At 34.5% G+C, this 13,893-nt stretch overlaps 1 protein-coding gene and 1 pseudogene across 1 annotated transcript in view; one reads left to right on the top strand and one right to left on the bottom strand.

Annotated features, from left to right (window-relative positions):
- Positions 1 to 7,814: 7,814 nt before the first annotated feature.
- LOC149551001 (uncharacterized) lies at positions 7,815 to 9,194 on the top strand (annotated as a pseudogene).
- Positions 9,195 to 9,310: 116 nt separating this feature from the next.
- Positions 9,311 to 13,893, bottom strand: part of LOC149551002 (uncharacterized) — a 33,823-nt gene continuing 29,240 nt past the window's right edge. Inside the window, exons 4-6 of the mRNA XM_089786554.1 lie at positions 11,012 to 11,110; positions 10,787 to 10,921; positions 9,311 to 10,540 (exon numbers count right to left, since the gene is read on the bottom strand). Of these exons, the coding sequence (XP_089642680.1) occupies positions 9,701 to 10,540; positions 10,787 to 10,921; positions 11,012 to 11,110 (1,074 nt within the window). The 3' untranslated portion in view covers positions 9,311 to 9,700. The remainder of the gene's footprint in view (positions 10,541 to 10,786; positions 10,922 to 11,011; positions 11,111 to 13,893) is intronic.

Here is a 13,893-nt window from a genome sequence, read left to right on the forward strand (position 1 = left end):
TCCAAACTTTAAGTAAATAGACTTTGAGAACCTTAATCCAAGAAAACATTATTAGGCACCAAATGTCATTCAATAATAATAATAAAATTAATGAAACATCTTGTCGAGTAATTAAGTACATTCCATTTAGTTTTGTCTAAAAAGGGTGCATATGCATGTTTCATATTCGTAAGTTTACAATAAGTATGGGTATGTGTTTTTTAGGTTGATGCAATGTATAGAAGATGTATTTTAGTAGGGTGGATAGCCAGTATTGCATCTACCAAAAAAAACATTTTTACATATACATGTGCATTATATGTATATGTATATCATTCATCATCGAATAATTTTGAAAACTTCAATTTTAAATTATGTTATAACTATTCATTTTTGCTAAAGATGTTACCATTAAAGTATTGAAACATATGCTCAATAGTTAGTAATTGATATTTATGTGTGTGTGTGTGTGTGTATTGTAGAAACGGTTTGATTATCTATTGTCGTTTCATCATTGATATTACATTATCATTTGATCTAATTATATATCGAATACTTCAGAGAACTATCCAAAGCAAATTAACCTTGTACTAAGGTTACGATAGGCAATAATATATGGTTGTCTATGGACGGGTTACACACCTGACACACTGCTTGGGTTGTTGGATGACATCTCGTGTTCATTGTTATGCTTACATTGTAGGCAGGTCTTCCATATCGGGATTTATGTTATATTGACCTTCGACTAACTAATCAATATGAATCGATGCCAATCCATATGCATATTGAGGCATGACCACACAGGGTCGTGCCCCTACTTGGTGATGCTTCCAATATGTCTATGTATTGACTTCTATATTATATCTAAACATCATATCAATAACATGGCATATTGATTTCAGATAAGAATAGATATTATCACAGCAAGAATATTTAAGTCTAACATTGTATAAAGAAGACACTAGTCTACTATAACATAGAATACAAACTGAAACACTTCGATAAGTCTACACCAACTAAGATCTATTAAAACTTAAATGGTATTAAAGCCTACTTGGTAGAGAGACTATCAAAAGTGCTAGAAAAATGTCAAATAACGTAAGAGTAGAAGACAGACTCGAAGGTGTTGTAAACTTTTTTTCATGGAAAATTCAGATTACCACAATCCTTGAAGAACTAGAACTAGAATCCTTCATTGAATTTGATAATCTGATTCCTGAAGATGAAACAGAAAAAACCACTTGGAAAAAGGCAAAACAATAAAGCCAAGAAAATCATAGTAGACTCTGTAAAGGATCACATACTTCCTTCCATTTCAAATCTAAAGAAAGCCTCTGAAGTATTCACAACAATAAAAATGCATTTGAAATCAACAACTCAAGTAGACTGATTACTCTAAAGAATCAATTGATGAATACTAAAATGAATAAGGGATAAACAATCTCATCTTATTTTCAAAGGATATCTAAAATTAAGAATCACTGAAATTCCACTGGAAACAAAGTAGAAGATCAAGAACTCTTTATATTAGCACTTGGAGGATTACCACTATCATGGGAAGCATTCGTTCAAGTTGTCAATAGACCTTCAATTCCTTCATTTGATCAACTAAAAACTGATTGTACATCAGAAGGGTCAAGAATAATTTCCAGAGGTATTGTATCAAATCAAGAGGGAGAAAATCAAGCTCTTTTCTCAACTCCAAATCATCAAGGGAAAAAGAGGAAATTTAAACGAAAGAAACATGACTATAAGAAAAAGAATAATAAGTTCAACAGTACTAATCTCTCCAAAGTTAAATGCTATAAGTGTGATAAATTCAAACATGTCTTCAGTAAATGTCCTGAAAGGGAAAGAATCTTAGCCTCATTAGTCGAAAGTAAAAAAGATGAAAATCTAGTATTCTACTCTGCTTTATCAAGTGAGATAAACTCTAATGAAAGAGTGTAATAGATAGTGGTGCTTCCCGACATATAACAGGATTCAAGGACAAATTTGAAACACTTGAAAATTACAAATCTGAAGGAGTTAGTATTGGAGACAACTCCACTCATCCAGTCAAAGGTATTGGGACCTGCTCTATTCAACTAAAGATTGGAGTTACATTAAGGTTGAAAGATGTTTTGTTTGTACCTAGAATAAAAAGAAATCTAATTTCAATCTCTCAATTAACGGATGAAGGATTTCAAGTTACATTCAATGAAGACAAAGTCTTGTACTAGCCTAAAAACTCAAGTCCAAAAAATGCTATCACCATAGGGACTGGAGATGGAACCTTATATAAACTATGTAACATTCAAAACCAAGCTCTTAATCATGAAATAACAAACTCTAATGAGATTTGGCATAGAAGACTTGGGCATATTGGTTTCAATTCACTACCAAACATCGGAAAAATCACCTCTGGAATTCCAAATCTAAATTATAAACATATATGTAAAGGTTGTGCTCTAGCAAAGAACATTAAAAAATCTTTCCCTCCTAGTGAACACAAGTCTAAATCAATCCTGGAACTAATTCACTCTCATCTATGTGGGCCCATGCCAACTCTCTCTCTAGGAGGTTACTCCTATTACATAACCTTCATCGATGATTACTCCAGGAAGCTTGGATCTTCTTTCTAAAAGTTAAAGAATCAAATGAAGTGTTATCGAAATTCAAAGAAATGGTGGAAAATCAAGTATCAAAGAAAATTAAAACACTAAGATCTGACAATAGGGGAGAATATACCTCTAAGAATTTCAAAGCCTTTTGTACATCTGTTGGGATTAAGAGGGAGTATACAGTACCTTATAATCCTCAACAAAATGGGGTAGCAGAAAGAAAAAATAGAACTATTGTTGAGGCAACAAAAGCTATGCTTCATGATCAAAACCTACACTTTTCATTTTGGGCAGAAGCCCTAATACTATTGTATACATACAAAATAGATGTCCACACTCCATTCTAGAAAATATAACACCTAAAGAAGTCTTTACAGGAAATAAACCTGACTTAAGTCATCTAAGGATCTTTGGTTGTCTTGTGTATATACATATACCTAAAGAAAGAAGAACTATGTTAGAACCATCAGGAAAGAAAGGAATATTTGTTGAGTATAGTGAAAACTCAAAAGGATAGAGTCTATGTTCCCGGACAAAGATCATTAGAAGTAAGCAGAAATGTCATATTCAAGGAAAACACTGCCTTAAAACTATCTATAAGCACAAATGATGAGCCTTCAACAGACTTAGATGAAAGTCCACAAGCTGAAATTCAATGGGAGAATATATCAAAAGAAATGAGTTCAATACAAGATGCAGAGAATAGAAACATCTCAAATATCAAAGAGAGACCACTGTGGGCAAGAAAAATGATTGAAGAAAATAATATTGAACTAGATGAAATTACTAAGAAAGTCAAGAAAACCAAAAACAAATCATGTTATATTGCACTAGTAATTGAGCTCACTAAATCTGAACCTACATCTATTGAAGAAGCTCTAACTTGTCAAGCATGGAAAGATGCTATGGTTGAAGAATATCAATCAATACTACAAAATGGTGTATGGGACATTGTACCTAGACCTAAAGTCAAATCTATTGTCTCTTCTAAATGGATCTATAAAATCAAATACACAACAGATGGGAGCATTGAGAAACATAAAACAAGGTTTTTCGCAGAAAGCAGGTATTGATTATGAAGAAACTTTTGCCCTAGTTGCTCATTTCACTTCAATCAGGACAATTCTTGCATTAGCAACAACGAAAGGATGGAAGGTGCATCAAATGGATGTGAAAACTGCATTCTTAAATGGAGTCATAAATGAAGAAGTTTATATTGAACAACTTGAAAGTTTTTTGATAAAAGATGAAAATCTTTATGTATGTAAACTAAAGAAAGCATTTATGGCCTGAAACAAGCTCCTTGAGCTTGGTATGAAAGAATTGATAGCTATCTTAGTAAATTAGGATACTCTAAAAATGAAGTTGATCCTAATATCTATTTTTAAATTTATAATGGAGATATGATCATTTTGGTTATGTATGTTGATGATCTCTTAATAAAAGGTGAAAATCGTCTTATTACTAAATGCAAACAAGATCTTGTTGTTGAATTTGACATGAAAGACCTAGGTTTGCTACATTATTTTTTGGGCCTAGAAATATGTCAAAAGGAAGATTACATATTCATAAATCAAGGAAAGCATACTCGAGATATTTTGAACAAATTTGGGATGATGGACAGCAAGCCACTTGCAATTCCAATGGAAACCAATCTACACAAGCTAAAAGAGGAAGCAGCACATTCAGAATCTATTGATCCTACCCTCTACAAACAAATTATTGGATCTCTCATGTTTTTGGTAAACAGTAGACCTGATATCTGTTATTCCACAAATGTTCTAAGTCACTTTATGTGTGAACCTAAGAAAATACACCTAATGGCAGCTCAACATGTTTTGAGATATCTACGTGGCACTATTGATCTTGAACTAAAGTACAGAAATATTGAAATCAAACTTGAAGGCTATATTGATTTTGATTGGGTTGGTTGTTCCATAAATCGAAATAGTACCACCGAATGTTGCTTCAGTCTCGGAGCAACAATAATATTTGGTTCAATAGAAAACAACCTACAGTTGCTTTGAGTTCTACTGAAGCAGAATAAATAGCAACCTCCATGGGAGCACGTGAAGCAATTTGGTTAAGGGAACTATTATTTGGATTATTTGGAAAGAGGTTAGATTCCACTATGATCCATTGTGACAATCAGAGTTGCATCAAACTTTCAGCAAATCCAGTGTTCCACAATCAGTCAAAGCACATTGAGACTCCTTAGCACTATATCAAAGACATGGTTGACAAGAATGTGATCAAGTTGATATATGTTAACACAAATGATCAAAATGTTGACATTTTCACTAAACCTCTTGCAAGAGTGAAAATAGAGTATTTTAGATCTAAACTTGGTATGAAAAATATGTAATTACATTTTTTGTAAATTTATTCATGAATATTATATTAAATTATTGCTTGCAAACTTGTTAAATAGAAGGTGACGATCTTTCATATTTTATTAAAGGTCTCTATTATAAGGTGACGATCTTACGAATAGATGACCAACGTTTAATATCAAAAGTATTGAAGGTTTTGGTGTCATTGCTATAGGCCAGATTCTGCAAGACACATTGATATCCATCATGATTATAGGCCAGATCTTGTTGGACATCATAAAAATTATTGGTGTCATTGTTATAGGCCAGATTCTGCTAGACACATTGATATCCATCATGATTATAGGCCGCATCTTGCAAGACATCATGAAAATCAATTGTTATGGTTCTTTAGACCAGATTTTGTCGAATACAATATTCTATCAGATATAATTGAGTTATGCTTACTTGTATGTAGAAGTTTCAATCCCTCATTGCTAAAGAGTGAGTGTTAAAGTTGTTAGCATTTGAAGTGTATATTGTAATTATTGTCTAATTATCTATTTTCATTTCATCATTGATATTACATTATCATTTGATCTGATTATATATCAAATACTTCAGAGGACTGCCCAAAGCAAATTAACCTTGTATTAAGGTTACAATAGGCAATGATATGTGGTTGTCTATGAATGGGTTACATACCTGTCACATCGCTTGGGTTGTCGGATGACATGCCATGTTCATTGCTATGCTTACATTGTAGTCGAGTCTTTCATATCAAGATTTATGTTATATTGACTTTCGACTAACTAATCAATATGAACCAACACTAATCCATATGCATATTGAGGCATGACCACATAGGGTCATGCCCCTACTTGGTGATGCTTCCAATATGTATATGTATTGACTTCTATTTTATATCTGAACATCATATCAATAACATGGCATACTAATTTCAAATAAGAATAGATATTATCACAAGAACATTTATGTCTAACATTGTATAAAGAAGACACCAATTTGCTATAACATAGAATACAAACTTAAACACTTTGATAAGTCTACACCAACTAAAATCTATTAAAACTTACAATTTTCAACTATAATATTGTATTCTCTTTCAAGAATCTTGATCTTTAAATAATTTATATCAAATGTATGCATGTGTTGTGCAAGTGTTTGTATATATTTGTGCATCTCCCTCTCTCGCGCGCACGCACACGCTCAAATTGAAGATTTATTTTAAAATCACTATGATATTTTAAAATAGATTCAAATTCCACTATAAAGAATACCTAAAAAATCCAACAAAAAAACTACTAAAAATAAAATACATTTTAGAATCACTTATGATATTCGAGAAGCTTTGAATAGTAAAGAACAATACCTCATTTCATAAAGTCAAAGTCCAAAGACAACTTGTAGCATGTATTTCAATCCAAATAATAAATAAAAACCCTATTCTTGCGACCATAATAATGGAGGTAATTTGACTGACTTGACTTTGATTAACAGAAACTAAAGTGGTATAATGTATAATAGAGAAACACCCATGAAATCTCCATCTTTAACTAAGAACTTCCAAATTTATGGGCTGCATTTTCAAAACCCACTTTTTCATTGAAATTTTAGTAGGAATGCTCTCATTGAAATTACTTCTTAATCAGTATGTGTTTTTTCTAACAATAACTTGATAAGAAAATATCAGCATTTTTGTGAGGATACCCTCATTGCAATCATTTGCTATCATGTCCATGTTTGACCTGAATGTAACTTGATAAGAAAATATCAACATACAAATGATTCAAGGTGTTCCACATTTTTCATCGTACTTAAAGAACATATGTAATATTATCGTATGCTCAAATCTTGGTTTGACTAGGTATAAATGTCTCGAAATAAACAAAGCAACCAGAAGACTTCCTTCCACACATTAAACATTGTCGATGTCACTTATCATGGGGTTAACATGTCAACAAACTAATCATTTATTAACTTTATTAAAGGAAAACATGGAAGCTTCACAATTCTAAAATTATATCTTTAATTGTAAGAGACTGTCGTTATTAGTTCCTGCCATGGCAGTTAACTATGGTTGAGGCTAAAATGTTGAAGAGTGACTAAGCATTCCTTCAAAAACCAATAGTATTGTGTAATTTTTCTTTTGTTAGAATATTATTTAATGTTTACTATGGTGAGTTGGTCGAACTTTAGAACTTTAGCAACTGCCTATACAATGTGAGTGCTGGCAGGTTTCTGTTGGTCAAATTAGAAGCATTGCAAACTTTTAGATTTCTCAAAGATGCTATCTTAATTCCAATTCAAGATAAGGCATAGTAATAGACTGATTGCAGACTTTCAGGAAGATGCAAAGACAATCCCACTTTCCAATGCAAGATAATATCGATCATCAAGGACAAGGGCGGCAAAATAGAGGTATTGGGGTGTTCACTCTAGAGATTAGCATTCGTACTGCAGTGAAAAATTCCTTGATTTCTTTGTGCTATCCTCGGCCATAGTTGTCCAAACAAAACCACTTTTGGTTAGTTTAAGGTAAAGTTGGATTTCCTTTTGTTAGTTTTTCAGTTTTTGCAATATCCACATTCAGCAAACACAGATTTAAGCTATTTTTGTAATCATATATTTGTTTCTCTTGCAAATACAGATTTTGGAAAATTGAGATTTGAGAACACAGTTGTAGAATTTGTTCCCCTTTTATTTGGTGCTATGTACATGTAGTACGAATAACTTGATTCCGCTTATAATAATGGTAAGGAGCATGTTTCAGGTCATGTCAAAAACCTGTTATGTTTATAGGAACTCTATATTCGTAGAATGTTTAAAGAGAATGTGTTTCTAACGGCCATGAATACCATTTGAGGAGGTTGCAAATCACAGTTTGTTTTCTTCAATTATGGAAATTGGAAGCCCCGGATTGTGTAAAGTGAGAAATCAATTCCATATGTTACACAATTTGATGCATATTTTTCTTTGGTTTGTCTTTCCGTCAGATTGTGCAAATATTTTGAAAGTCCCCCTTTACCTCAATGAACTTTCTACGAGAGCCTCTTATCGGTGGATTTTGGCATAGTTTTAATATTAAATTATGTCAAGAAGGCCAATCTATTCGATATTTTTTAGATTTACTGCTTTTGTTTTGCCTGAGCCTGGACATGCAAGTTCAGGAAGAGACCATCTTCAAGTCTTGAGAACATGGAACAATAATATTTTGGAGCTCGTAGTGCAAATGTCTCGGTAATGCACCAAAATTTTAAGAAAACAATTTTGGAAAACAAAAGTATGCATTAAGTACGCATTTATAGGAGTCAAAGAGTTGGATAGTCTTGAGAACATTTCTTCCTCTGCGAGATTGGAAAAACACATTGGTTATGCAAATTCGTATCAAGTTATGAGATCACACGAGCAATGCATTTCTGGAGGAGTGATTGGGTACATCATATTCTTATACTGCATGTGCAAGGACTGGGTATTATTTTGTTATGTTGTCTTAGGTTTTTGTTTGGTGGCACTATTCTATATGTTGGGCAACACAACAGCAGATAACTTCTCTTGTTCTTAAGAGTATTTGACTAAACTCTTGAATCTTCCACCCAAGTTTGCTAGAGTGACTTTCATCGGAGCTGATGCTAGTGAAGTGCAACTTAACAGCTTTTAGGCAAGTCAGTTGGTATTGGTAAAATAGCATATGTTGCAGCAGAAATTTCTGGTGTTATATTTGGAAGCTTGGTATATCTCAAAAAACAAACACAGATCACCGTCCTTGTGCATACTAGTTTCCTCCTCGTGCATACTTGTTTCCCTGGGTTGCAAGAGGTTTCATTGTGAGCATTGTGTGGATTTACATTATAGCAAATGAGCTGGTGGCATTGTTAATTTCCTTTGGTGTAATTTTTCAAATAAATCCATCCACCCTAGCCCTCACTATATTTGCCTGAGGTAATTCTATGGCCGATTTGTTGTCTAGTATTGCTTTGGCATTGAACAGAGGTGATGGAGTGCAAATTGCTTTGTTAGGATGCTATGCAGGTCCTATGTTTAATACATACTTGGATTGGGAATTTCTTTGTTGCTAGGATCCTGGTCTGCACAACCTGCCACTTAAAACTTCCAAAAGAACCACTTTGTTTTACACCTTAGGCTTTCTTATGACTAAGCTTGTGTTTGCTTTGATTGTGGTTCTATTGAATGATATGTGGCCAAGCAAGTTGTTATGGATTGGCCTTTTAACTCTACACTCTTCCTTATGTTGAGCAACGCTCTTGGGATTTTCTGATTTTCATTCGTTTTTCAACAAACAGTTGTTAGATGTTTACCTTACATATACAATTTTCTTATTTCCACATGTAGTAAAAAACTTAAATTCACAGATCTAAATATACACAAATAATATGACAGCAAACTATTTCTTCTGTCCGTCATAATCATTTCTAGCTTCTCCTTCTCCCTCTCTTATTTTACAAAACTGTCCTACCAGTACTTGGCAGGAACTAAGCTGCACTGCAGCCCTTGTTTTAATTTGCTTCTGGCGCTACAACAGATTTGGGTATGAATTCATCCAAATCCAGCATGTTTTGTAGCAAAGCACAAGACAACAATTTGTTATATGAATGACATCAAATCTTGAAACATGCCAATAAGCCAATACATCCTAATGCAATCTACGTATTTGACAAATAGAATGCAACAGGGCAATTACATATTTGAAAAAAGCAAATTTATCAAATATGTTACAAAATTACCTACAAGACAGTAGTACTTATATAAAACCATACAAATCATTCACTGTGCATTAGATCTAAACTTACGTTTTCCAGTCAATGTCCTCTGTGCCAATGAAAGCCTAGATCTAACTTGAACAGGCTCTTCATCACTCTCGCTATCTGAGATGATAACAGTATCCACCAAAGACCTCTTCTCTATAATTTTCTCGTGTACACATTCTGGTTGAAGTTGTCCTGACACAGGAAGCTTCTCATGCAATTTACTGCATTGTGGATGGTCATCACTTACTAAAGGCTGGGTTCTCTGGTTAGAATTTCTTGATAGACCATTTTGTAAAGGTCTGAGTTTTGTATTCTCTCTCATTTTTATTTGAGTCTCACATTCCAGTGGCTTCATCACATTACAATGAGGTTTCTCAGAATTCGAATTTCTTGAATGGAAGTTCTCCTTGCCCATTATAACCCCTTTTTGCACAATTCTTCCTACTTCTGTAGATACATTTTCTAGCAAAATAGATGAATCACCAATCGCAACATTTTGGAGCAATTCATACTTATTGTCATTTCTTTCAACAGATGGATGAGCAGGTAATTTCTGCTGACGATTCTCATCATCACACTGGATAGGACTGCAGCTTGCAATCTCCTTGAACATTTTTGCATTAACATCTGTCACTGACCTCTTAGGGACAGGATTTATTATTGGCTGTACCATGAGTTCTTTTGCCAATGAGAGTCTCTTGCTGAGAGACTTTTTTGATTTTACAGGATTCCCAGGACCCCCATCTTTTGGCTTCCCTTGAATGCTAGTTTGATTTGGAGATCCACTTACAGATTCCACAGCAGCTTCTTCAAATTGTTCATGATTGTCATTCCTCACATTTGATCCCTGCCCAGACTATACGAAGAGGGTGAGATCAGAAAACTAAATTGCTTTGACAATCAAATCAAAATTCCATTATTAGTTTATTAGATGCACTAATATTCTAAATCATGGAGTAGTACATGACCTAAAGGAACGGCAAAGAAAGAAGAAATGTGCTTTGTTAGAATCCAAGAGGAATAGGAAGAACTTGCAGTGAAGCTTATATTGATATCAATCCAGTGGCAGCCTTGTGGGTTACAGCATTGTTCAAGTTCTTACCGGTGGTGAGCTGCCTGGATTTGAAATGTTCGTTGGCATAGTTGTGGTCTGACAATCCATTTGCACTGCATACTTTTGGGTCCATGATCTTGCCTTTTGATCATAGGTAGACCTATTGTGCTTGTATTCTGCACTCTGTTGTTCAGCACCATGGATGAGAAATCAAATGTAAGAAAAATACAATGTTTTGGGAATGAAAACAATGGCAAAAATAAGCAATCTCACAATATCACACATAAGGCCATCATCAGGGTTTGGCTCAGAAAGCAACAAACCAATGCTTGCCAACACTGTTGCAATGTTCAAAGATGGCCTCCATGCTCCCTGCAAACAATGAATAATGATCCAAATTCAATTTATAACATTCTGTAACACTCACTCAAATAATAAGTTCCAAAAAACAAAATTATAAAATAGCAATGGTAGAAAGTACGATTATCAATTAAACATCCTTATTTATCTCATAATAATGCACATATAAAAGAGAAATTGAAATATTAATAAATATTCTATATTAGTTCTTCTAGTTTAATGTATCTCATTTATAATGGTATGGTCACTTGGAACTACAGGAAAAGTGTGGCTGATCAAAATCTCAATGGTTTCTTCCAGAACTTCAGAGAACCTTTCTTTTGAGTTTCAGGCTTCAGCTTATGTGGTTGCAGGGTCTTTGTCTCAGGTATTTAGTGACTGATTGGTCATATGAAGGAAAGCCTTCTTATGGCACGGCTATGTATTATTTTCTCAAAAGATTGACACTTGTGAAGTATAAGCTCAAGCAGTGGAATAAGCAATGCTTTGGAAACCTTCACTTCAAAATGGCAGCTAAAGCTTGGCTAGATTCTATGATCCACTTGATCGAATATCAGGGATTTACCTTCGATCTGAGTAGGAAGGAGAATATGGCAGTTCAGAAATTAGAAAAATGGAACTTTGTGAAAAGATTTTCTGGAAGCAAAAGTCTAGAATTGAATGTTTGATGGAGATAGGACTACTGCTTTTTTTACAATTCTGTTAAGGCAAGAAGAAATGGCAATCTTGTTACCTCTTTTGTGTCTTCGGAAGCTGCTCAGCTTTCCTTGAAGAGAAAAATCTGAAATAACCCGGTAGGTTATTGGTTCTTTTAGCACTCACAACTCATACTTCAAGGATTAGTCATTCCGACAAACAGTTAGCAACCAGGCACTGATGGCCCTCACTATAAGAGTTTAAAGTGTAAGCCTCTTATCAAATACTTGCCATGAACCAGACTAATCTTATGCAACGAATAATAATATGGGCAAAAATCAGTAAGTGATTCAGTTGCAAGAAAAACTATAGTATTAACTATTCAGTTTTATGGGTAATCAAATGGAAAAAATTACTAAGTCTGAAATTACAACAGCACAATATTGGAAATGGAACCTGTTGATTGGTGCCTCAGAATTTGATTAAATTATTCAAGCGTCTATCTTCAAAGACTGTAGGAATATGGGTGCCGTCTTTCTTTTTTTTAATCTGCCGTGGAAACTTATCTAGGTCGAAATTCAAGGATCTTTTTCCAACTATTCAACAAACCACCATTCTTCCGCCTGGCCCATTATCTCTCGTCGCCTGCGGTTCGTGTGACTGGAACCTGACTGTGATCAGATCGCAACTTGTGGAGGCGCCCGAACTGTCGGCAGTCGAGCCCGCTGGTTGCAAGGGTAATTGAAGCTAACAGGAGATTCCAAATGCGCGACCGCCCTCTGTAATCCAATCTCAGATTCGGGTGACAAATCTGCAATTAATCCAACCTTGATGCGATTACCATTTAGCTTTTCTATCTGCCGTCCAATCTTTAATGCATACTGTTGATCACGTAAAACTCTAAGCTGCTGTTTCGGACTGGAAAGAGGGTTTTGCGTTTCAATTCCGCCAGTACTCAGGACTCCAAATCGTCATCCTCAAAATAATCCGAATATGCAAATTATCTCAACATGAGATGGCTGAAGACCACCTCCAATGTGCAACCCTTCGGAAGATATCCCACCTCCTCAGTTATGCAGATCTAAGAGAGTTTTCGTTCTCAGAGACCTCTGGGAATTTGCAGGCCGGAAACTACAAATTGCTCCAACTGATAATTAAAAATCAATCCACAAAATCGCTTGCTTTCAAAAAAGAGCCCTATGTCCTCTATTTATCTCCTTGCCGAGAAGTTTCTGGAAATTATCTGGAATCATCTTGCACTACAAATATTAACTTTATAAAATTAAATAATTAACTTTATAAAGTTAGAATACAACCTTTATTAAATATTGGAATGAGTAGGCCCCGCTTACTTAATTGGAAGACAAAATCGACCCTCTTCCCATAATTATTTGCCTACGAGGGTCAATGATAGGCAAATCCCCTGTTATAATTATGTTGCTAAAAGAGGGACATGACAAAATCTGTCAGGAAGCTTATTTATCTCCCCTATTTACAGAAGATTTGCATCCTGCAAGTGAAGATGAAGTCTCTAAGCTGTATTGTGTCCCCTCTCTAATCTCTAATGAAATGAATGAGGCTCTCATTCGCACCATCTTGCAAAAAGAAGTAAAAGATGTTATGTTTCAAATGATAAAAGGTAAAGTTTTAGCCTTTGATGGCTTCCCAGTAAATTTTTCCAGGAGTTTTGGGAAAGTATCAAATTGGACATTTTTGAGATGGTTCAGGAATCGAAAAGAAATACGCGCGTGTTAAGAGCCATGAATACTACTTTTCCAATGTCTATTCTTAAAATGTTAGTCTGACCAGTAGAGAAAAATTTAGACTCGCTTCTGTCTGTGATGCACTTTATAAAATGATCACTAAATTGATTGCCAAAAAACTCAACGTGTGCCTCAAAGCTTTGATTTCTAAATAGCAAGGCCGATTAGTTGTTGGTAGACAAATTCTTGGTGGGTTAGTGATTGTTGCAAAGGCCATCAATTAATGGCAATTTTTAAGGAAAAGGCAACATTCATCAAACTTGACATGGTAAAAGCTTATGACAGATTTAAATGGGCATTTCTACAAGAGGTTCTTTGGCTTTCAGATACAGTGGTGATTGGGTTGTGATGTTGGCTACTAGGTTTAAGCACGTGTGTGTGTGTGTGTTTGTATGT

The sequence above is a fragment of the Cupressus sempervirens genome, chromosome 6, assembly GCF_028749045.1.
Source record: "Cupressus sempervirens isolate cs-2001-9-10 chromosome 6, ASM2874904v1, whole genome shotgun sequence".
Lineage (NCBI taxonomy): Eukaryota > Viridiplantae > Streptophyta > Pinopsida > Cupressales > Cupressaceae > Cupressus > Cupressus sempervirens.